This window comes from Sorex araneus, chromosome 2, assembly GCF_027595985.1.
Source record: "Sorex araneus isolate mSorAra2 chromosome 2, mSorAra2.pri, whole genome shotgun sequence".
Classification (NCBI taxonomy): domain Eukaryota; kingdom Metazoa; phylum Chordata; class Mammalia; order Eulipotyphla; family Soricidae; genus Sorex; species Sorex araneus.
The window spans coordinates 236,335,630-236,360,617 of NC_073303.1; the positions used below are offsets into that span (position 1 = coordinate 236,335,630).

General features: G+C 57.9%; 1 protein-coding gene and 1 long non-coding RNA gene across 2 annotated transcripts; both read left to right on the forward strand.

Moving 5' to 3' along the window:
• The first annotated feature begins 359 nt into the window (after window positions 1-359).
• Window positions 360-903, forward strand: LOC129401982 (uncharacterized). The gene is made up of 3 exons (XR_008628480.1): window positions 360-400; window positions 532-585; window positions 768-903. It is a non-coding gene; the product is annotated as an uncharacterized LOC129401982 (long non-coding RNA).
• Window positions 904-15,833: 14,930 nt separating this feature from the next.
• On the forward strand, window positions 15,834-20,236 carry FEM1A (fem-1 homolog A). Its single transcript, XM_004619415.2, has one exon. The coding sequence runs from the start codon at window positions 15,953-15,955 to the stop codon at window positions 17,900-17,902; it is 1,950 nt and encodes a 649-aa protein (XP_004619472.1). The 5' UTR covers window positions 15,834-15,952; the 3' UTR covers window positions 17,903-20,236.
• The last annotated feature ends 4,752 nt before the right edge of the window (window positions 20,237-24,988 follow it).

Sequence of the window (24,988 nt, forward strand, 5' to 3'; positions counted from 1 at the left end):
CAGTTCTAGCAGAGAAGGGAGAGAAGCGGAGGTGGGGATGGGGGAACACAACCCAAAGTTCAGAGCCTCCTGTTATAGTGGGGTCCCGGGGGAGACCCTAAGGATCCTAGTGAGTGCCTCCTCCCCTGCAGAAAACACCTAAGCCACTTTTTGGGGGTGGGCGGGTGGAGGGGGGAGACGAGGACCCTGAAGTCAGACTTTTATTCTGAAGCTGAGGCCACAACCTATGAGGTAATCTTTGAAGCTGCACGCGAGGCGTCATCCCATTGGCTCCCGGGCCGAGCCCCGCCCCGGCTCCCGAAGTCCCGCCTCCCCCCGGAGCCCATAAAAGGGCAGAGCGCGCTCGGCGGGGCCAGCCGCTGCCGGGACACCTGTAGACTCGGGGCCGCGCAGGGAGCAGGTGAGGCACCTGGGGGGACAGCCCGCGGCTGCGTGGGGAGAGCGGGGGAGCGGGGAGGCTCCGAGGGGCCTGGCGGGGAGCCCAGGAGAGTCACGCCGGTGCGCAGACCCACACGCGGGACCTTTTCCCAGGTAGCAACAAAGACAGGGCGACTGGACGGTGTGCCGGGCAGGGACGGCGAGCAGGTGAGTCGCTGGCGCCGTGCCCCGAGGTCGGTCGGGGGCAGGCGCGAGAAACAGCTGCAACCGGCCCATGGCCATCCGGGAGCGCCCCTGGAGAGGGCAAAAGGGTTGGGGTGGTGGGGCGGAGCGAGGGCGGGGAGGGGGAGAGGGGCGCTCGTTAAGTTTTCTTCGCATCCCGCCCGCAGGCTGACGACGCCGACGCCAACGCCCCCGACCCCGGCCCACCAGGACAGGAAATGGCTGTTGGATTCAGCACCGGGGCTCCGGACAGCTCCCGCGCGGCGGCGGCGCGGGCGCCTTTTCAGCACCTGGGCAAAGGACAGCTCCCGGGGATGGAACCCTGGGCGCGGTGGGCACTGAGGTGCAGGCGGTGGGGGTCGGGAGCTGGGGCGGATGACGGTGATCTGGGGTTCTGGAGACTTGCCCCATTGTTTCAGACGCTCTCGAGTCTCTCTTGTTCCCCCCCCCCCCCAACCCAACAGGTGTCACGGCCGGTCTGGAGGACGCGGCGGCTGACCGAGATGTTCCCGGGCAAACTCCGGCTTTAGCAACTGTGCCAAGCATTTTGCACACAGTACATCACGCGCGCTTCTACCCTAGGACGGGGTGGGGGGGGTCATCCTAGACACCTGCTGAGAGTTGAGACCCACCAAAAAAGGGCAGCCCCTACCCCACCCCGTATGCTCAGGATGACCATGGAAATGGGAGGTAGTGGACACGTGTGGTGAGCTCAGGTGTGACAGCTCAACTCAGGTGAAGGGAAAGATCTGGATGCGGTGGGGGTGGGAGGGTCCCAGATGGCAAAGGGGGTGTTATGAGCAAAAGGCGGCAGAGAAGCCCGGAGAGATCATGGTCTAGTGCTGCGTGGAAGACTAGTGATTTTGTTGTTCTGATATACTATGACAACAAGTCATAGCTTCCCCACAGCGCAGACGCCTGGCAGCCTCCCGCCCCTCGCACCAACCCCCCTCCCCAAGATGGATAAGTGAGACAGGAATGGGGTGGTGGGCGGGAATGAGGGATGAGTGGGGGAGGGATGGCTACCCCCTAAGGGCTGGTGGGCTGGTAAATCCCATGGGAGAAGTCAAGGAAGTGAATAAGATGGGGGGGTACCCTACAAATCTGTAGCAATATTCAGCCCTTGTTCAGCCCCCCCAGCCGGAGCAGTGAACATCTCTGTCCCCAGCCCGAGGTCCTCTCCCAGCTCATGACGCCAGCCAGGGAATCCAGAGGGGCTGGTGAGGGGAACACCCCCACCCCAGACCACGTTGCTATGGAGACTTTTCAATAAAGGTTCCAGGAAATTATTTTTCTTCCTCCACCATCCACTTCCCCCACCCCCTCCGTTCTCCGCCACCACATCCCCCAGCAATGGAGCATTCTTTGCGCTGGGCTAAATGTGGATCTGGGAGGTGACTCAGGTCATTGTCCTGGAGGCTCACCCCCACACACACACTCTGCGATGTGCAAGTCAGAGGCTCCACGTGGAGCTCACTCGGACTCTCTGCGCCCTTATCGTGCCCTCGGCTGGGGACGCGCCCTCACAGCCCTGGCGCCCAGCTCCCTCGCCCTGAGCCACGCAGGGGGGCGGGGGGAGGGAATGCCCCTTTGGCCTCAGTGCCTCCAACATTCCCCTCCTCCGGGAATTGATGGCTCCAGCTGTGGTGGCAGCTGGCGACCAGCGAGGGCAGAGCCTTGTGCTGTGTTGTATTTTCGCTGCTTGCTCATTCGCGGGCACCAGGCTTGAGACCCAGCGCTCAGTACACTTGTGGTGAACGCACCCAGGAGTGGGGGAGAGACAGGTCCGTCAGTCCATCAATGGGGCGATGGCTTCCGCCTACGCGCCCGCGCACCCACAGGGACCCCACGTGTGTCCTTGGTGTCCCCTCCCGAGACATTAGAATGTGATGGTGGCTTCAGGTGTTTATTGGGGTAGTATAATTAAATTTGTGGACACTCAAGGGCCCCTTCAGCCCACTAACAGCCCCAGGAGAGCGCCAGGCTCATTTAATTAGCAATTATGAGACATTGATTCGTCATTAGCTCTGGCAACTCTGTCTCTCTCCTTGGCCCCAGACAAATAAAATCTGTCTCCTCTCCCGGGAACACTGCCTCAGTGGGTCTATTAATAAGCTGAGGAGGGGCGGGAGCAATAGGACAGTGGGGTGGGCCCTTGCCTGGTTCACTGCGGACCGCGGTTCCATACCCCCACCCCACACCCCCCAGCACCCCATCTGTCCCTGTGCACAGAAACAGAAGTAATTCCTGAGCACCGCCGGGTGTGGCCCACGAACAAAGTCTGCCCCCCCATAGCGCACAGGGACACCTGATGGACCCAACGCCCCCCACATACACCTCCCTCCCTCTCTTCCCATCCACATGGCACATCCCAGAATCCTCCAGGCTATGCCATTCGAACAACCCATTCTCTTTTTCTCCAGCCTTCCACCTCCATTAAGCTTTTCCACTATCCCCCGCCCCCGAACATAAAAGCATCAGGCACACGCACAGAGGCAGGCGCGCTCACGTAGGGGCAGGCAAGCACGCAGGCGCGCCAGCACAGAGAAAGCCCATGTACTGGCCATGGCCTGGGATGACTCTTCCCCACGCTTGTCCTGCAGCGCTCCCAAGGCTGCCCAGTACCACGGAGTTCTAAGACCCTCACACAGTGCCCGGATGGAAGGAAGGGGGAAAGGGAGGGATGAAGGAAGGAAGGGATGGAGGGAGGGAGGGGGCAGAAGGGAAGGATGAAAAGAAAGGAGGAGGAAGGGAAGGGTGCAAGGGAGGAAGGAAGGGAAAAAGAAAGGAAGAAGGGAATGATGGAAGGAAGGAAGGAATGTTGGAAGGAAGAAAGGAAGGAAGGAAGGAAGGAAGGTAGGTGGGAAGTAGGGAAGGAAGGATGGAAGAAAGGATGGAAAGATGGAAGGAAAGGGGGAGGGCTTGTCCACGTTCACCCCTTCCAGCCATGTGCCACCACTGACCAAAGAAACCCGACGGGAGGGGGCGGGGGCTTCAATTCTCTGGCTGGCATATGAGAAGAGACCCCTGCGTGCTGGGAGGGAAGCTCAGTTAGGGGCCTGCACAGAGGGAAGGAGCCAGAGGCCAGTCAAGTCCCCCTACACTCGCACCAGGTTCATCTGAACTCCTCTGGCTCTGATTTAGCAAAGTTCCTCCTTTGATTCAAAAACCCAGAGGCCGGAGCCATGGAACAGCAGGGAGGGCACTTTCCTTGCACAGGGACAACCCAGGTTCGATCCCTGGTATCCCATATGGCTCCCCAAGCACCGCCAGAAGTAATTCCCGAGAGCAGAGTCAGGAGTGACCCCTCATCATCGCTGGGTGTGACCCCAAAAACAAACAAAAATGAACCATCAGGGCCAGAACGATAGCCCCCTTCCCCAGCGCAGAGCCAGTAAAAGCCAGTGGCGAGGTAAACGTTCAGGGATGCCTTGGGTGTAAAGAACTGGGTTCGATCCCCAGCCTCCCAGAGGGTTCCTCTGGGATGTGATCCCCCGTCAGTGATCCCTGAGTGCCTGCCGAGAGCCAGGAGGTAGCCCTTGAGCACTTACAGGTGTGGCCTCAAAAAGTCGTTGCCTTGCACACAGCCAACCCGGGTTCAATTCCCAGCATCCCATGTGGTCCCCCAAGCACTACCAGGAGTATTTCCTGAGTGCAAAGCCAGGAGGAACCCTGGGCATCGCCGGGTGTGACCCAAAAAGCAAAAGCAAAAAAAAAAAAAAAGAACCCAAGAACTATAGAACCATCATGGAGCTAAAGAGGATAGCCCAGTGTGCGCATGGCAAAGGTGCTCGCCTGGCACGCAGTAGGCCTGACCTGGGTTCAGTTTCCCAACACCACCCGGATCCTTTGGGCACCGCCAGGAAATGATCCCTGAGCAGAGTCAGGAGTTGTCCCTGAGCACCACCCTATGTGGCCCCCAAGAAACAAAACTTGTTAGGACTGGGGACTCAGTTCATCATCCTGATTTCATCTCCAAACCTACCCGCCCCCTTCCCCAGCGCAGAGCCAGTAAAAGCCAGTGGCGAGGTAAACGTTCAGGGATGCCTCTCAGCCTCCTCAGAAGCGGAAGCTGAGCAACACCTGATAAAGATGACTCACCCCAAAGAGGGGCCATGAGCTCAGCCACCAATTAGTCACCTTCTCCTGCCAGCCCTAGGATCCACTTAGCAGCTGCGGGGGGCTGGGGGCGTGAGGCAAGGGCTGGCAAGGCAGACACCCCATTCTTCCTTTTCCTGCATTATGCTGGTACAGCCAGTTCCCTTGATACAGGAACTCATTATCCCTCATTTCCTGTTGAGAACTTCTTGGGGAAAGAGAGAGAGAAAAAGGGACCAGAAAGGTTGCTCACTGTCCGAGCTCATGCCCTGCATGAGACGCTCCCTGACCAGCTCTGCACGGTCCCCTCAGCCCTGCTGGGAAGGGCCCCAAGGCTGAGTAGGAGTGGCCCAGGAGCACTGCTGAGTGAGCCTCCAACAAAGCAGGACAGAAGTAAGGAGAGAGGAAAGAAGGAAGGAAAAAGGAAGGAAGGAAGGAAGGAAGGAAAGAAGGAAGGAAGGAAGGAAGGAAGGAAGGAAGGAAGGAAGGAAGGGAGGGAGGGAGGGAGGGAGGGAGGGGGAAAGGAAGGAAGGAGGGAGAAAGGAAGGAGGGAGGGAGAAAAGAAGAGAGGGAGGGAGGAAGAAAGGAAGAAAGGAAGGAAGAAAGGAGGAAGGAAGGAAAGAAGAGAGGAGGGAAAGAGAGAGGGATGTAAGGATGGAAGAAAGGGAGGGAGGGGAAAGAGGGAGGGAGGGAAGGAGGAAGGGAGAAAAGGAAGGAAAGGAGGGAGGGAGGGAGGAAGGAAGGAAGGAAGAGAAGAAGGGAGGAAGGAAGGAAGAGAGGAAGAGAGGAAGGGAGGGAGGGGGAAAGGAAGAAAGGAGGGGGAAAGGAAGAAGGGACGGAAAAAAGAAGAGAGGGAGGGAGGAAGGAAGGAAGGAAGGAAGGAAGGAAGGAAGGAAGGAAGGAAGGAAGGAAGGAAGGAAGGAAGGGAGGAGAAAGGAAGGAAGGAGGGGAAAGGAAGGAGGGAGGGAGAAGAGAGGGAGGGAGGAAGAAAGGAAGGAAGGAAGAAAGGGGGAAGGAAGGGAGGAAGGGAGGGAGGGAGGTGGTAAGGAAGGAAGGGAGGGAGGGAGGGAGGGGAAAAGGAAGGAAGGAAGGGAGGGAGGAAGAAAAGGAGAGTGGAGGGAGGGAGGAGGGAAGGAAGAAAGGAAGAGAGGAGGGAAAGAGAGAGGGATGGAAGGATGGAAGAAAGGGAGGGAGGAGGGGGAAAGAGGAAGGGAAGGAGGGAAGGAGGGAGGGAGAAAAGGAAGGAAGGGAGGAAGGAAGAAAGGAAGGAAGGGAGAGGGAGGAAGGAAGGAAGGAAGGAAGCAAGAGAGAAATGGAGGGAGGAAAGAAGAGAGGGAGGGAGGAAGAAAGGAAGGAAGGAAGGAAGGAAGAAAGGAAGGAAGGAAGGGAGGAAGGGAGGGAGGAAGGGAGGGAGAAAGAGAGGAGGGAAAGAGAGAGGGAGGGAAGAAGAAAGGAAGGATGGAAGGGAGGGAGGAAGGAAGAGAGGAAGGAAGGAAGGGAGGGAGGGAGGAGGGAAGGGAGGGAGGAAGGGAGAGAGGAAGGAAGGGAGGAAGGGAGAAAGGGAGGGAGGAAGGAAGGGAGAAAGAGAGGAGGGAAAGAGAGAGGGAGGGAAGGAAGAAAGGAAGGGAGGGAGGGAAGAAGAAAGGAAGGATGGAAGGGAGGGAGGAAGGAAGGGAGGAAGGAGGGAGGGAGGGAGGGAGAGACAGCAGGGGCTATGGTGCTTGCTTTCATTGCACCCTGCCAACTCCCAGTTTTCATCCCCACACAGATAGCCCCCCATTGCTAGGGGGACTGCTGCTGAGCACTGTGCCAGGAGTAGCCCCTGAATATTCCCCTCAAAAATAAATAACGGACAGCTCACATGCACCCATGCTCCTGATTCCCAAACGGCCATTCCAACCCTCCTGGCTGGCTCAGATTTCAATAAGTCTTTTGCTGCTGTTGTGTTTGGGCCACACCCAGCAGTGCTCAGGACTGGCTCCTGGCTCTGTGCTCAGGGGTCACTTCTGGCAGGCTCAGGGGTCCCTACAGGGTTCTGGGATGGAACTCGGCACTTTGCTCACTGTGCTATCTCTCTGGTCCCCAGTATTCTTAGTTTTAGGGACACGTTTGGTGGCTGACTCCTGGCTCTGTGCTCAGGGGTCACTCCTGGTGGTCTTGGGGGACCCTCTGTGGTCCTGGGGATCAAACCAGAGTCGGCCCCGTGCACTATCTCTCCAGCCCCTTCACTATTCTTTTCATTTTATTTCTTTGATCTTCCTTTTTGTTTATGGAACCACAGCGGTGACGCTGAGAGCTGACACCCGGCTCTGTGCTCAGGGATCACTCCTGGTGGGGCTCAGGTGACCTTATGGGGTGTTGGGGATCAAACCGGGTCAGCCATGTGCAAAGCAGTGCCTCCCTGCTGTCCTATCACTCTGGCCACATCATCTTTGCTATTTTTTTTTTTAAATCATTGCAAGCCACTGTTAGCGTGGTGCGGGCTGCTACTATCTCTGTCATCTTGACCCATTTTGAGGGCCTGGATGGAAGCCAAGGGATTTTTTCTTGGCTGCAGAGGCTCCAGGTGGGGCCTCTGTCTTATCTGATGTCCTCCCTGGGGGTCACAGTACACGTGCCACCATTAGCCCAGCACCCGAGACCCGGCCACACGGGGGCCTGACAGCCCCCAGGAAATGGGGAGATGCGGCCACCCCTCCCCGCCAAACTCTGGCTCTGAAGGCGCTGCTTTCCTTCTCGGCACCCACTTATGCCAACGTGCAGGGGAGGCACCAGCCTTGTGCTGGGAAGCTCCGGGTTCCAGCCCCAGCCCCCCAGAACAGTCAGACCAAATGACGCATGTTGGGGGCCGGAGCGATAGCACAGCGGGTAGGGCGTTTGCCTTGCACGCGGCTGACCCGGGTTCGATCCCCGGCATCCCATATGGTCCCCCAAGCACCGCGAGGAGTAACTCCTGAGTGCAAAGCCAGGAGTAACCCCTGAGCAGCGCTGGGTGTGACCCAAAAAGCAAAAAAAAAAAAAAAAAAAAAAAAATGACGCATGTCGGGTGAAGAGAAAGCACGGGGGGGGGGGGGGCAGGGGGCAGGCACACACCTTCCATGTGGCCCCGGGTGGTTTTGTTTGGGTGGTGCTCAGGGCTGCTCCTGGCTCTGCTCAGGGGTGGCTCCTGGAGGGGCTGAGAAGACTGATCTGGGCTATGGGGCGCCAGGGACAGACCCGGGATTGGCCTCACGCAAGGCGGCACCTGCCCGCAGGACGGTCTCTTCAGGCCCTTTCCCTTCGACACTGTCATAGCAAGGAGCACAGATGCTCGCACACCGGGGTGCTCACACACTGGGGTGCTCACACACTGGGTGCTCACAGACCCGGGTGCTCACACACCGGGTGCTCACACACTGGGGTGCTCACAAACCAGGTGCTCTCACATGGGAGTGCTCACACTGGGGTGCTCACACACTGGAGTGCTCACACACCAGGTGCTCACATACGGGGGTGTCACACACTGGGGTGCTCACACACCGGGTACTCACACATGGGGTGCTCACACACTGAAGTGCTCACACACCGAGGTGCTCACACACTGGAGTGCTCACACACCGAGGTGCTCACACACTGGGGTGCTCACACACCAAGGTGCTCACACACCGAGGTGCTCACACACTGGGGTGCTCACACACCAAGGTGCTCACACATTGGGGTGCTCACACACTTGTGTGCTCACACACGGGGGTGCTCACACACGGGGGTGTCACACACCGGGGTGCATTGTTCCAGAGCTCCCCAAGGTCAGTGCGTCCAGGCTGCCCTTCGACATGGAGGGCAGCGCCTGGGACCCACACGGACCTTGTCCCCCCAGCACTACCCATGAGCCCCACCCCAGCTCCTTAAGGACAAGTCTGGCACTGTGCAGCAGCGTCTGCGGCTGAAGCACCCTCAGCAGCCCCTCGAGGGCGGAGGGTCCCCCAGTCCTGGGCCTGACCACCACCAAGGGCCCTGTCCTGGGAGGGTGGTGTTGATACTGACAAGCAGAGACCTTCGATCACGCAGGCACCAGCGGGGGTGTGACCCTCCCCCACTGCATGGAGGTGGTCCGCGACCCCCCCGCACACACACACATACACGGGGCGGGGGGTGGGGGGCGCCTGGGAGCGCTGATTACACCCTGTACCTTAATGGGCCCTTCAGGGGAGCGCGCCTGTGGTTTCCATGGCAGCGGCAGCAGCCACTGTGCTTTCTCCACCGCCCACGCCTGACTCTGGGGTCTGCCCCGCAGCATCCCCGCCTTTCTGGAGCCCCGGATACCAGCCCGGGTCCAGCACAGATCAGAGAAGGTCATAGAGTGGGGGTGTCAGTACCCCCAAAACCTCCAGCTCCTGCTCCCTGGTCCAGCCCGGCAAGGGAAGGGAGGCGAGAAAGAGCACAGATAGAGCAGAGACAGGGAGGGGACAAACTCAGGGAGGGGGTGCCACGGGCTCCGTGCCCACCCCTGAGCTTCACCATCATGCACAGAGGAAGGGGTGCAGAGGGGTAGGGCGGGAGGGAAGGTGCTTGCTTTGTTTGCAGCCAGCTCCAGGCCAATTTCCGAGGTCCCCCAAGCCCCAACAGGAGTGATCCCTGAGCACAGAGTCAGGAGTCAGCCCCGAGCACCAGCTGCGGCCCAAACCAAAAACCAAAAAATCAGTCATTTCCTAACACCTCCGACACCTCTGCAAGACGTTCTCTGGAGAATGAAAAGACAGCCCCTCCCTGCTAGGAATACAGCACAGGACCTTAGGTGCTGGCCTTGCATGTGAAAGGCCCGGGTTCCGGTTCCATCCCCGGCACCCCCTTGGGTCCCCAGGAACACCACCGGGAATGAGGCATGAGCACAGAAGCAGGAGAAACAAACAAGTCCAGCGTTTCTAGGAAGTTACTGCAGGCTCTGTGCTCAGCGGTGACCCCTGGCGGTGATCTGCAGAAAGTGCAGTTCAGGGATGGAAACACGGACAGCAAGATCCTTATTTACCGGTTGTCCTCAACCCCCAGGACTAACCTCAGAGCTCTGCGGGAGCCACAGATCAGTCATCAGCTCTTTGATTTTGTTTTCTTGTTTTGCTTTTTGGGTCACACCCGGCCATGCACAGGAGTTACTCCTGGCTCTGCACTCAGGAATTACTCCTGACAGTGCTCAGGGGACCATATGGGATGCTGGGATTTGAACCCATGCGGGCTGCATGCAAGGCAAACGCCCTACCCGCTGTGTTCCAGCCCTGATTCTTCTATTTTTTAGGGGAAGATTTTTTTTTTCTTTTTGGGTCACACCTGGCGATGCACAGGGGTTACTCCTGGCTCTGCACTCAGGAATCACCCCTGGCAGTGCTCAAAGGACCATATGGGATGCTGGGAATTGAACCCGGGTCGGCCGCTTGCAAGGCAAACACCCTACCTGCTGTACTATTGCTTCAGCCCCAGGAAGGATTTTTTGGGTGACACCCAGAGATGCTCAGGGGTTACTCCTGGCTCTGTACTCATGAATTACTCCTGACAATCCTTGGGGGGTCTGTAGGATGCCAGGGATTGAACCCGGGTGAGCCGCTTGTGTCTTTCCGCTGTGCTATTTCTTGGCCCTCCTGGTTAAATTTTTAAAATATTTTTTTCATGGGGCTGCATCAACAGTACAGAGGGAAGAGCTTTTTGCCCTGCACGCAGCCAACCCAGATTAAATCCTCAGCTTTCTGTAGTGTCCCCTGAGCACCACTAGGAGTAATTCCTGAGCACAGAGCCAGGAGTAATTCCTGAGCATTTCTGGGTGTGGCTCTACAACAACAAAAAAAAAGGGGCCAGAGCAGGGCAGATACTTGCTTGCACATGGCCTACCCAGGTTTGACCCAAAACATCTCTAGGGCCCCCCTGAATCCCACTAACAGGGTCTGGAGTAAGACCTGGATACCGCCAAGTGGGGCCCCAATTTTTAAAAAAGAATTAATATTTTGAGTACCGGCAGCGTGTGACAAACACATACCAATGCACCCCCGCTGACGACAGGGCTGGACCACCCATATCTGTACATGATCTCATGCTGGGACCCCAAAGCGCATGGGCAGCCCTCCCCCAGGGAAGGGGTTTGCCCCCAATCTGCTGCCACTGCCGCCATCCAGTTTCCAGCCCTGACATGCTCCTATGAATTCATTCTTCGAATGAATCTCGTAACTCCTTGCAGAGTGGTTGATTATGTCGCAGGACACGGCCAGCTGTGCGGGGACAATGCAGACGGAAGCACCCCCCGTGATGGGTGGGCGTGCAGGCAAGCAGCCCCTTGGCACCGAGTTAGCTGCAGAAATTCTGAATCTTGGACTCCAGCCAAAAGGAAATAAATAATCAGAGTTCAGAGGGCTGGAGTGCTGGCAGGGGGAGGCCTGGGATTCATCCTCGGCACTGCCTGGAACCACAGAGAACCGGAACAGACCCTGAGCACTGCTGGTAAGCCCGCTCTCCAATGACACACCTGCAGGGGTGCAACGGAAAGGGCGCTGGCCTTACACGCAGCAGACCCGGGCTCGATCCCCGACACCCCAAAGTGTCCCCTGAGCCCTTGCAGGAAGGACGCCTGAGAGCACAGAACCAGGAGTAAGACCTGAGCACAGCCAAGTGTGGTTCCCAAGCCAAAAGAGAAAAAGGATTGGTTCAATCTTCACGGAGAAGATTGAACAGAGAGGTGGAGGGGGTGGTGGGGCAGGTAGATTAGGGAAGGGCCCCCTAATCTATGGTGTTCAGAGGGGGTAGTAAAACCACCTAGGCCTAAGGCTCTCAGGACCTACCCTGTGGCCCCAGCAAGACCATAAGACCTTTACCTGGGGAGGGGCTGGAGCGATAGCACAGTGGGTAGGGCATTTGCCTTGCATGCGGCCGACCCCGGTTCCATTCCTATCATCCCATATGTCCCCTAAGCACCGCCAGGAGTATTTCCTGAGTGCATGAACCAGGAGTAACCCCTGTGCATCACCAGGTGTGACCCAAAAAGCTAAAAAGAACAAAAACAAAACGCAAAACACAATCTGTTTTTACATGACCGCTCGTCTCCTCCTGAAGTTCTTTTCTGTGAGAAAGACAAGGTCGAGGACTGGCATTCTTTTCCCACAAAGAGCAGCTCCTCTCTCCAGCCTGAGTCCGCGCTCTCTGTGAATTTGGGTGGTGGGGGTTGACTCTCATGCTGAGAAGGCCAAGTGGACGGATGTGAGTTGATGGCCACCTCACCGGCCTGGCGGGACTCAAGGTCCGTGCCACCCAGGGGCTCATGGCAGACTTTATCAGTTCCAGCCTTCCCAGTCAGTCCCAGGGTGGCAGAGGTGGATCAGGAGAAATGGGGAGATCACCATCTCTCTCGGTTCTGCTTCACATAAGCCGCCCCCTCCTGTATTATGTCTCGGCTCGGGGTTTTTTTGGTTTTTTGGTTTTTGGTTTTTGGGTCACACCTGGCGATGTACAGGGGTCATTCCTGGCTCTTGCACTCAGGAATTACCCCTGGCAGTGCTCAGGGGACCATATGGGATGCTGGGAATCGAACCCAGGTCGGCCACGTGCAAGGCAAATGCCCTACCCGCTGTGCTATTGCTCCAGCCCTTTTTTTTTTAAGTTAATGGATTTTATTTGGAGGGTTTCTGAAGGTGTGGAGTGAGAGAGAGAGAGAGAGAGAGAGAGAGAGAGAGAGAGAGAGAGAGGGAGAGAGGGGGAGAGGGAGAGGGAGAGGGAGAGAAGGGGAGAGGGAGAGGGAGAGGGAGAGAGAGAATGTGCTCAGGAGAGAATGCGGGCTTCTCCAAGGGCGGAGAGAGAGCCCCTAGACACATTCCAGCATTAGACAGGAAAGCATGAAAGTACACATCTGAAGAGGGGAGATGCGGGCAACACATGTGCTCAGGCACCACAACATATGCTCGGCCATGTGGGCACAAGCAGCACACAGGCTCGGGCAGCATATGCATCTGCACTCGGGTTCTGACTCTTGCTGATGGTTCCCTGGGTCCCGGGGCTGCTGGTGACTATCAATGGGCCTTCTCTGCCTCCATAGGTGACATGAGGGTACTAGGACTAATAGAGTAGCACCCCACACTGCCCCCCCAGCTGGTATCACTGTATCACTGTTGTCCCGTTGCTCATCAATTTGCTGGATCAGGCACCGGTAACATCTCCATTGTAAGACTTCTTCTGTTTTTGGCATATCGAAAGTACGGGGAGCTTGCCAGGCTCTGCCATGCGGGCGAGATACTCTTGGTAGCTTGCTGGGCTCTCCAAGAGGGACAGAGGAATCGAACCTGGGTCAATCTTAGCTACATTAACTTCATGTCCTCAATATTTGAAATATTTTTATTCACTTACTCCAGCCCCTCTCATTCCTCCTTTTTAAAAAATTTTATTTATTTTATTTTGTCTTTGGGTCATACTCAGTCAAACTCAGTGATCACTCCTGGCTGATTCAGGGGGCCATATGGGATGCCCAGGATCAAAACCAGTGCGACCCGTGCAAAACAAGTGCCCTACCTGCTGTACTATCACTCTGGCTCATTCCTCTTATAAATACCAGCCCAACAACAATGCCTTTCTATCATATCTATGAACTGATATATATATATGTATATATATATACATATATATATATATATTTTGCTTTTTGGGTCACATCCGGCGATGCACAGGGGTTACTCCTGGCTCTGCACTCAGGAATTACCCCTGGCGGTGCTCAGGGGACCATATGGGATGCTGGAAATCGAACCCGGGTTGGCCGCCTGCAAGGCAAATGCCCTACCCGCTGTGCTATTGCTCCAGCCCCTGAACTGATTTTTTACTTAAACTGTTTTCAGTCTTCCACAACTCTGCACCCAGCATTGGCAGGCCCGATTGTAGCCAAAAGCTGGGATAAAATTAAAATGAGAAGTTCATCATGGAAACACATTCCTATTTATTTTTTATTATTTTTTTAATTAATAGTTTATTTTTAATTAGTGAGTCAACATGAGGGTACAGTTACAGATTTATACATTTTTGTGCTCGTGTTTCTCCCTTACAAAGTTTGATAACCCATCCCTTCACCAGTGCCCATTCTCCACCACCAGTAAACCCAACATCCCTCCCCCCCTCCCCAGTCCCGTCTCCCCCCACCCCACACTGCCACTATGGCAGGGTATTCCCTTTTGTTCTCTCTCTCTGATTAGGTGCTGTGGTTTGCAATAAAGGTGTTGAGTGGCCATTGTGTTCAGTCTCTAGTCTATATTCGGCCTGCATCATCTTTCCCCCACATGACCTCCAACCACATTTTACTTGGTGTTCCCTTCTCTGAGTTGCCCAGAATGAGAGAACAGCCTCCAAGCCATGGTGACAACATCCTGGTACTTATTTCTACTATTCTTGGGTGTTAGTCTTATAGTCTATTATTCTATATTCCACAGATGAGTGCAATCTTTCTATGTCTGTCTCTCTCTTTCTGACTCATTTCACTTAGCATGATACTTTCCATGCTGATCCACTTATATGCAAACGTCATGACCTCATTCTTTCTAACAGCTGCATAGTATTCCATGGTATAGATGTACCAGAGTTTCTTCAACCAGTCATCTGTTCTAGGGCATTCGGGTTTTTTCCAGATTCTGGCTATTGTAAACAGGAAACACATTCCTATTTAAAACTGGTCTCTGAATCACTTCAACTTCTATAGCACTTTTACCTGCACTTCACTTGATGTTATTATTTTCTGTCTTTTAATTTGTATAATATCACTGGCATCCCCCACATTTCTGGGGGAGGTAGTACATGAGGGGTTAGGCCATATGCAGTGCTGGGGACCAAACAAGGGTTGGTCACTTTCCCTAAAACACTAAGCATAATGTTCTACCATGTAAGATTTCCAAGAAACTCAGATGGAGCTACACCACTCACAGCTGGTATATGTGTGAATCATCCGAGCTGGAACCGGGCGAGCGCACTCAGGAATCCCCCGGGACAACCTGCAGTCTCGGATGGATTTTACGGAAAGTTCGGGAAGCAGCAGAGCGAAGAGGATGGGGAACCGTGTGCCCAGCAGAGGGAACAGAACCTGCGAGGATGAGTGTGAAGGGGCAGAAAACAGCAGGCATTTCGCCAAGGCACCTTCTCTTGAAGCATGAACATCCTTTAGCTTTCCCCATAATTATTTGGAAGGGGCAGGAGGGGCTCTCTCCGCAGTGTTTCAGTGCTTCAGGACCATGCGGTGCTGGGGATCCAACCAAGTCTCCTGCATGCAGTGCATGAGCTCAGCTCGCTGAGAGGCTTTCGGGGTTGGGGAGTGGGGGACTGATACTGATTGTTCCCATAATTCTCCAGAATATTGGGGCCGGCAGCAGCAGCAAAACATGGGGATCAGAATTCTAGGGGGTAGGGTTCAGGTTTCAGGGTGCGAATTCCTACAGTGCCCCAGCTCATAAAAAAAAACCCCACGCTGTCTGCATCGGGGAAATTCATCATTTCTGGGGCAGCCGCCTTCTCAAGGACTCCAGCAAATGAATCGGGAACTTTGGGAACTTAGTGTTATGAGGATTCAGATTGAGGGAATAAAAACTAAGGCTGTGCGGATAAATGCATGCACAACGGAAAGACCAAACGGATAAATCCATCCACGAACGAAATACAGAAGCGCGATGAAGATTGGTCCTAGGGCCACCCGTACTCCCGGATCCCACCAAGCCCTCGCCCCGCCCCGTTTTCCTAACTCTCGGGCGCCCTCTGGCGGGGACACAAAACCCGACTTAGACGCTCCTGCCGCGTTGCCTTTCGGAATATGTAGTCCTGCTGGCGTGGGACACGGATAAACATGGGAACTGCGTCACCGACTTCCCCGCCTCCCACAAACCATCGCCGTGGCCTGGCATGACGGGATCGATAGTCTCAGCGTGACCATCTTTTGCCACTCGGCGGCAGCGGCGGCGGCTGCGACGCCAATTCCCATCAGGCACCGCGCCGCCCAAGTCGCCGCGGCTGCCCACGACCTTCTGGGAAATGTAGTTCGATTCTCTTCCGGTTCCCGCCGCCTCCTACGGAGCACGAGGGCGCGAGGAACTACGTTTCCCGGCGCGCCACCACAAGCCACCGCCGCCCGGCCGCCGCGGCCATTTTGTTCCGCCTGGAGCGCCCCTAAGATGGCGTCCGGGGAGACAGTGAAGGTTGCAGCCGGCCCGTGCGGGCTCTAGTCCGCGCTTTGCCCCTCTCCTCCCCCAGGCGGCCGGCCCATGGCCTGGCGGAGACCCGCGCCATGGATCTCCGCACCGCCGTGTACAACGCCGCCCGCGACGGCAAACTGCAGCTGCTCCAGAAGCTGCTTAGCGGCCGCAGCCGCGAGGAACTGGACGAGCTGACGGGCGAGGTGGCGGGCGGGGGGACGCCCCTGCTCATCGCCGCCCGCTACGGCCACCTGGACGTGGTGGAGTACCTGGTGGACCGGTGCGGCGCCAGCGTGGAGGCGGGCGGCTCTGTGCACTTCGACGGCGAGACCATCGAGGGCGCGCCGCCGCTCTGGGCCGCCTCGGCCGCCGGCCACCTAGACGTGGTGCGGAGTCTGCTGCGCCGCGGCGCCTCAGTCAACCGCACCACGCGCACCAACTCCACGCCCCTGCGCGCCGCCTGCTTCGACGGCCACCTGGAGGTGGTGCGCTACCTGGTGGGCGAGCACCAGGCCGACCTGGAGGTGGCCAACCGGCACGGCCACACGTGCCTGATGATCTCGTGCTACAAGGGCCACCGCGAGATCGCCCGCTACCTGCTGGAGCAGGGCGCCCAGGTGAACCGGCGCAGCGCCAAGGGCAACACGGCCCTGCACGACTGCGCCGAGTCCGGCAGCCTGGAGATCTTGCAGCTGCTGCTGGGCTGCCACGCGCGCATGGAACGTGACGGCTACGGCATGACCCCGCTGCTGGCGGCCAGCGTGACGGGCCACACCAACATCGTGGAGTATCTCATCCAGGAGCAGCCGGCCCCCGAGGGGCCTCCCGCCGGCGTCCCCAGCCGCACCTCCCCAGAGGAGCAGGAGGCGGCCGGGAGCGGAGAGCCCTACGAGAGCTGCTGCCCCACCAGCCGGGAGGCGGCCGTGGAAGCCTTGGAATTGCTGGGTGCCACCTACGTGGACAAGAAGCGCGACCTACTGGGCGCCCTGAAACACTGGCGCCGCGCCATGGAGCTGCGACATCAGGGGGGCGCCTACCTGCCCAAGCCCGAGCCCCCGCAGCTGGTGCTGGCCTACGACTGTTCCCGCGAGGTGAGCACGGCCGAGGAGCTGGAGGCGCTCATCACCGACCCCGACGAGATGCGCATGCAGGCGCTGCTGATCCGCGAGCGCATCCTGGGGCCCTCGCACCCGGACACGTCCTACTACATCCGCTACCGGGGCGCCGTGTACGCCGACTCCGGCAACTTCGAGCGCTGCATCCGCCTCTGGAAGTACGCCCTGGACATGCAGCAGAGCAGCCTGGAGCCCCTGAGCCCCATGACCGCCAGCAGCTTCCTGTCTTTCGCCGAACTCTTCTCCTACGTGCTCCAGGACCGGGCGGCCAAGGGCAGCCTGGGCACCCAGATCGGCTTCGCCGACCTCATGGGGGTGCTGTACAAGGGGGTGCGGGAAGTGGAGCGGGCCCTGCAGCTGCCCAAGGAACCCGGGGACTCGGCTCAGTTCACCAAGGCGCTGGCCATCATCCTCCACCTGCTCTTCCTGCTGGAGAAGGTGGAGGCCACCCCCGAGCAGCAGCACCTCAAGCACCAGACCGTGTACCGGCTGCTCAAGTGCGCGCCACGCGGCAAGAACGGCTTCACCCCGCTGCACATGGCCGTGGACAAGGAGACCACGAGCGTGGGCCGCTACCCCGTGGGCCGCTTCCCCTCCCTGCAGGTGGTGAAGGTGCTGCTGGACTGCGGGGCCGACCCAGACAGCCGTGACTTTGACAACAACACGCCGCTGCACATCGCCGCCCAGAACAACTGCCCGGCCATCATGAACGCCCTGATCGAGGCCGGGGCCCACATGGATGCCACCAACGCCTTCAAGAAGACGGCCTACGAGCTGCTGGATGAGAAGCTGCTGGCCAGGAGCACCATCCAGCCCTTCAACTACCTGACCCTGCAGTGCCTTGCCGCCCGCGCCCTGGACAAGAACAAGATCCCCTACAAGGGCTTCATCCCCGAGGAGCTGGAGGCCTTCATTGAGCTGCACTGACCCAGCGGGCTTCCGGGAGGGGCAGGGCCGCGGTGCTGCCCGCCGATTGGCTGTCACTCCCCAAGGGCTGCTTCCGCTTCTGGGCGGGGCTGTGGCGCTGCCCGTGGATTGGCCAGCGCTCCTCAAGGGCTGCTTCCGCTTCCGCTTCCGCGGCCGGCCCTTTCCCCTTGGCGGTGATCCAGGCGATTCCTGGGGGCCAGCGGTGCTAGAGACCTCCCCGATACCGTACTAGTGAGCTATCCCGGCCCGTTCCTCGCTGGAGAGACACAGGACCTTCCTCACAGGCCCGCCCTCCGCCTTAACCTAAAACAGGAATCTAAGCCATGGCGCTTCTCCCCTACCCCCGGGGAGGGGCCACTCCGGTGCAGCAGCGAGTGCCAGCCGGGTCAGGCCCAGAACGGTCCCGGGGGGCTCCGGAGCCTCCTGCACACTGCTCTTGAGTCCCTTGTTGTGGGCAGGGTGGCACGAGGGAAGCCCCAAGGGTTCATGCCTGAGTGCCCCAGTCTCACCTGGCCTGAGCTTGGTTGGTTAAAAAAGAATTGAGGAAGGTCCAGGGGACAGACCCCGTGCCCCATCCCCAAAACTCAGGGGGGCATTTCTTAAGTGCCCTTTCCCTGCCGCTCCCCTCCGCAGTAGGAGGAGCCCCCCAAAAAAAACGAGGGTGATGGTCACAGGCGGCACTATAAGCCCCAGAGCAAGGTCGAGGTCAGGCCTGGTGGCTGTTTCCACGACTGAGCAGCTCCAGAACCTGGATCTGGGTCTTCCCGGGAAGAGCCTGACCTCAGAGAGTTGACAGGGAGCCTCAGCAAGTGGGTGGCACAGGATCTGGCATCGGGTCCTCGGCGGGGTGGGGTGGGCCCGTTCCGGAGGTTCCCTGCACCCCACGAGCCGGCCCGCAGCCGCCTCTGCACAGACGAGGCTGTGTGTGGATTTGCAGTGTTAGTTAGCGCTGTTTCTGTCCCGGGCCCGGCCCAGCGCGCGCGTGCCTGGGAGCTGACGGCATTAAAATGGCGAGTCTGGAAGGCCCCCTGGTGGTCCTTGCTGGGGTGGGCGGCAAGGTGCGGAGCAGGGTGGGGAGCCGGCCCCGGACACCTCACCGCGGGGGCGGGTCCGCCGATTTCTGGTCACTGTGTGAAAGGTTTAGTGTCAAGTGGCATGTTGACCACGACTTAAAGAGCAAACCGGCAACGCGTCCAGACCCCTCCTTTCGGCCAGAGGGCCAAGGGGCTGCCCCCAAGCTGGGTGCGGTGCCCAGGCGCCAGCCCACCCCCATCGGCCATCCTGCTCAAGGGCCTTGGCCGGGGGTCGCCGCATGCGCATAGCCAGGCTCAGCTCAGAAGCCACCCCTTTGCCCCGCGCAGCTGTCGTGGGTCACTGAATATTTCCCCCGGGCACCTGCTGGGCACCCAGCGCGCTGCCAGCCCCCAAGGTCGGTTGATCTCTGGTCACCTCTGGCAGAGCGCCCAGGCGCTGGGGCTGGTTCACGTCCAGAAAACTCTCAGCTAAGGCATTAAGAGAGGCCCACCTGGGGGGCTGGAGTGATAGCACAGCGGGTAGGGTGCTTGCCTTGCACGCGGCCGACCCGGGTTCGATTCCCAGCATCCCATGTGGTCCCCTGAGCACCGCCAGGGATAATTCCTGAGTGCAGAGCCAGGAGTGACCCCTGTGCATTGCCGGGTGTGACCCAAAAAGCAAAAAAAAAAAAAAAAGAGAGAGAGAGAGAGAGAGGCCCACCTGGGGCGGTCTGCTGCAGGGAAACGACCTGAGTGAGCTTTTTCTCAGCCTCAGTCGGGCCATGCGCCTGCGCCTGCGCGGGAAAGCCTTGGTGAGAAGCGGGGGAAACTGAGGCCAGAGACAGAAGCTACAAGACTCCCAAGAAGACTGACTGGGGCGAACACCGAGCGCAAGAGGGGCGCTGAGTCCTTCTCCCACATTCCCCTGGCACCCCAAACGTCCAGAAATGACCCCCAGCACTGAACCACCACCATTCTGCACCCCCCCCCACGCCCCCTGCATACCCCCAAAAAGCCAGACTTGAGCCCCTCCGCTCTTCCACTGAAAGTCTAGGGTGGATTTCAGGTGCTGCCTTGTGCAGTCACCGCAGGGCACAGACATGAGTCCCCAGAAGGTCCTGGCTGCTGAGGGTGGCTGGAATTGCCTCAGTCAGGAGCTGGGGGTGGGGGGGTGCAGCTCACCTGGGAGGCAGCCCAGGGAGAGGATTGTGGGACTGGGTGCTTTCTCTGGGAAAGACAGGATGCGGGGGCCACTGAAGGGCCCCCAATAATAAATGCCACCGCCTTGTATCAAAAATAAACTTAGGGTCTCAGGACAGCAGGAAGAGTGTTTGTCTTGCACATGGTGGACCAGGGTTCGATCTCCGGCATCCCACAGGGTCCCCCAAATCTGTCAGGAGTCATCCCTGAGCACCACCAGGTGAGGCCAAAAAGCCAAACCAGCTCGGAGGAGCGCAGCGGCCTGGTCTGCCCGAGGGGCCAGGGACCACCAAGCTCGGATGCCCTGTGTGCCCACTGCATGTCTCTGGACAGAATGCCCAGTGAACGAATGAATGAAATGAATGAATCATTCAATGACTGAACGAATGCCTTCCACCTCGGGGATCTGGCCTGGAGTCTCCACCGCCTGCCTTGAACTGCCCCTCGTCTTCCTAGAGATGGCCCCCTGTTTACAGGGCCCAGGGTTAAAGATAGCCCAGGGCCCTTGGCAGGCGGTCAGCTCCAGCCGGACCTGGGTGTGGAGCCTGCTAGAGATCCAGCTGGAACTGGATAGAGGGTGGTTCCCCCGCTGGGGTGGCAGGCACACCCCCCTCCTACAGAAGCCAGAAATGTTTCCTCTCTGGGCCCCAGTGCCACCTCTGTCCAAGTCTACCAAACAGCATGGAGGGCACTGAGTGGAATACCACCACCTCCAGGAAACCTCCCTAGATTCTCTCCACGGCACCTCTCCTTTCCCACATCCTTGGTGTCTGTCCTTCTCAGATGTTAGCGCCTGAACCCCAGTCAGTGACCTCTGGCTTTCTCATTTGTTCTTCAGAAAGACCACATGAGGCCGTGCCCTCCCCCGCCCCCCAGGGTCCCTAGCACCCAGAAGAGATGGCACCCTGCAGCTCACCCAGTGCTCACTGAGTGAATAAAGAAATAAACCCGAGGGGCCCAAAGGCCACAGAAGCCTGTGTGGCTGGATGTGAGGAGACCCGTGGTTTGGTTTCTGTTTTTTTTGTGATGGTGCTTGGGGCTGACTCCTGGCCCAGTGCTCGGGGCTGATTCCTGATTCCTGTTGATGGCAGCTCCTGCAGCCTGTGGGGCTGTGATCTGGTGAGCCCCAATACCAAATGCCACGGCCCTGCACCTCTGGGACAGCCTATTGATTTATTTTTGCTTTTGAGATCACACTCAGGGGTCACTCATGGCGGTGCTTAGGGGACCCCATGAGCTGTGAGCTGGGATTGAACCCCAATGACCACGTGCAAGGCAAGCGCCCTCCCTGCTGTACTACCGCTCAGGCCCGACACTAACGCCTCTTTAAGAGGAAAATAAATACGGGGGCCAGAGAGAGCACAGGGGTTAGACCACTGCCCATTCCCCGGGCACTGCCAGGAGCGATTCCTGAGCACAGTGGGGTGTGCCTCTCCCCATCTGACTCCAAAAGGAAAAATCAAGAGAGGACTGAGGAGACAGCTCAAAGGAGCCTCAAGTTAGGTCCGTGGCCCCGCCTGGTCCCCCAAGCACTGGGGAGCGATTCTTGAGTTCTACTGCATGTTGCTGCTTCCCCCAGCTCCGAAAATGAAGGGACTCAAGGAATAGGAAATTAAGTCAAAGGGCTGGAGCAACAGGGCAGCTGGAAGGCCGACCTGAGTTCGATCCCCAGCACCCCATAGGGTCCCCTGAGCCCCGCCCGGAGTAATTCCTGAACACAGAGCCAAGCCAGGAGTCAGCCCTGAACACTGTTAGGTGTGGCCCAAGAGCCAAAAGGAAAATAAAACCCTAACAAAGGTCCAGTAAAAGGGGATGGGAGCAATAGGACAGCGGAGAGGGTGTTTGCCTTGCATGTGGCTGATGGGTTCGATCCCCAGCATCCCATAGGGTCCCCCAAGCACTGCCAGGAGTAATTCCTGAGTGTAGAGCCAGGAGGAGCCCCTGAGCACTGCTGGGTGTAAGCACCCCCCCCAAAAAAAAATAGAAAGGATTTAACAAAGGTCCCCCAGGATAGGCAAAGTTTAGGATTTGGAGGGTGTGATATGAGGGGCTCAAGGACAGGGTGACCCCCCCTTTCGGTACTTAGGTGACAGCAGAGAACGGGGACAGCAATTCTAGGGTAGGTGCCACTACAGGGGACCTCCGGTGGGGCACTGGGGAAGATTGGAGACAGGGTCAGGGACTAACCCCTCCACCCCCAGGGCTGGCGGGGGAGAGACCATTTAACTCTCCTTGGAAACTGGACACCCTGCCCATGTCCTAGGGCTATTAAAAGGCAGCGTCCACGAGCAGGTTAAAAATAAAAGATCCAGGGGCCAGAGTGATAGGACAGCCCAGAGGGCGTTTGCCTTGCATGTGGCTGACTAGGGTTCGACCCCTGGCAGCCCCTGGGGCCACGGGGGCACCACCCAGGAGTAATCTCTGAGCATCGCCAGGTGTGACCCAAAAACCAAATACAGAACTATATCTGGGTAGCCAGTCCGCGGGGGACCCCGTAACCGTGCTGGGAGACGCCGTATGCAGGAGAGAAAAGCTGTGGCTACGCCGAGGGTCCAAATGACTGGAACACGCGCATTGCCAAAGGAGCTAGGCGGGGCACCAGAGCAGCACTACCTCCGGAGAGCCATCGGGGCAGTAAAAGGAGAAAGTGGAGAAGAAATGGTGGGGTAGTGCAGTGGGCAGGGCACTTGCCTTCCTTGCATGTGGCCTAATCCCGGGATAGATCCCCGGCACTCTGTGTGGTCCCCTGAGCACTGATGCTGCTGCTGGCGGTTTTATCTTGGTTTGGTTTTGTTTGGGGAGGTCCCTCCTCTGAGCTCCAGCCACTGCAGTAAAGAGGCAGGAACCCTGTCCAAAGGCGCCCCCTGGCGACGAGGAGGCCTCCCAGCACCTGTGCGATTCCACCAATACTCTAAGTAGCCCAGTTGAAACACACTGGTTTGTCTCGAAGAGACTTTGTGTCCTCCACATGGCCTTACCCCCTCGAGTGAGAAGCCACCTCCAGGAAGCACTCCATGACTCCTCCGAACCTAAGAATCCCTGTCATACAGGAAGTACTCACTAATATTGAATGACCAAATGAATGGAACGAATGAAAGGGGCCGTTCCCCACTAGAGGTGGGGGGTGGGGTGGGGACTGCGTAGTCGGGGGACACCGTGGACTGAAGAGGTTGTTTCACAGAGAAAAGGACCTGGACAGACCAGAGAGCTAGTTGGGGTGAGGCTGGCGTGAGGGCGTCACGGCACTCACCTGGCTCGATACCAGGCCCCACATGTGGTCTCTCAAGCGTTGCCACGAGTGATCCCTGAGCACAGACAAACCCTCTGGCACAACCAGATGTACCTCCCCCCGCAAAAAAAAAAAAAAAAAAACCGTAGGCCTGAGCCCCTGCAAAAAATAGACTTGATCCCCCAAACTGTGACATCTCAGGGGTCAGGGACTCATGCCCCGTATGTGTGGGTCCTGTGATTCTGTGAAGTGCACGGGCCCCCTGGTTGTAGCCCTGGAGACTCTCAAGCACCAATGGGGCGACCCCGAGCTGGAGAGGCGGAGACCGGGCCCGTCTCGGGACTCATGCGCGCCCTCTGGTGGCCACCCTAGGAACGTACGGTTGGGAAGTCACCAGGGGCAGAACTGCTCAGATTCAGGTGGCAAAGATGTAAGGGTCGCCCAGTCCGGGGTAGAAGAGGGGGGAAGAAGTGGAGTTCTGAAAGGAAAATAGGGCCACATCCAGCGGTGCTCAGGACTGACTCCTGGTGAGGCTCTGGGGCCCCTCTGAGGTGCGGAAATCTAACCCGGATCAGCACACGGGCAAGGCAAGCGCGTTCCCTGCTGTGCCACCGCGGAGGGGGGTGGGGGGGGTGGGGGGGTGGAGTTCGGGGGGTCCTGAACAGATGTTTGAGGCAGCATCAGAACTGGTCGCCTGTTAGACAGTCAAGGATGCCTCCCCAATTTTTTCCAGCTGAGCAACTCAAATTGGAGTACAGCAAGAAGCAGATGGGCGGGAGTGGGGCGGGGGGACAGTCATGCATTGCATAGTTTGTGGAATGTGAGCTCTCTCTCGGGGGCTCCCCTCCAGCACAGAGATGCCTGGGGACAGTAGCACCTGGGATCTGGAGCTCAGGGGAGGCCAAGGCTGGAGGTGGGGCTGAGTGACATGAGGGAAAAGCAGCTGGCAGGCTAACAGCCAAGAGTGGGGGAGAGGGGGATGTGCAGGCAGAGGGTAGGGGGACGACAGGGAAACCCAGCTCAGAACAACTAGAGGGGGGACCAACAGGTCCCCGGAGGGGTCCGAGGAGAGCTGAATGTGGGGGTCCCTGAGTTCTTAGGAGGAGGAGCTGCCAAGTGAGGAAAGAGGAGGAAGAAATACAGGTGACAGGAAACAGACAATGGGCGGAAACAGGCAATGCGTAGGAAATAGACAGGAATTAGGCAAGGAATAGGAAATGGGCAACAGACAGGTAATGGGCAGGAAATAGGCAACACAGAAAGCAGACAGGTAATGGGTAGGAAATAGACAGGCACTGTGCAGGAAACAGGCGCTTGTCAGGAAATAGCAATGAGAAGGAAATAACAGTTTTGGTCACACTGGGGTGGGAGGTGTTGGGTGAGAGGTTGCCCATTCTGCAATAATGCTGACTTCTAGAAAATTCTGATTTGCAAGGTTTGCTTCCTCCTCTGGGACTCAGCAGGGCTTTCGGTTCCCTCCTCTGAGAGGTTAGAAGAAAGGCACTTTGCACCATGTTCATCCTGTTTGAATCCTGCACTCCCTCCATTTGGTTCCCTGTGCAGAGCCATTAATAGCCTCTTGGAGTCCCTGGGTGTGGCCCAAACCCCCACCCCAAAACAAATCTCAATAAAGTCCCTGATTCA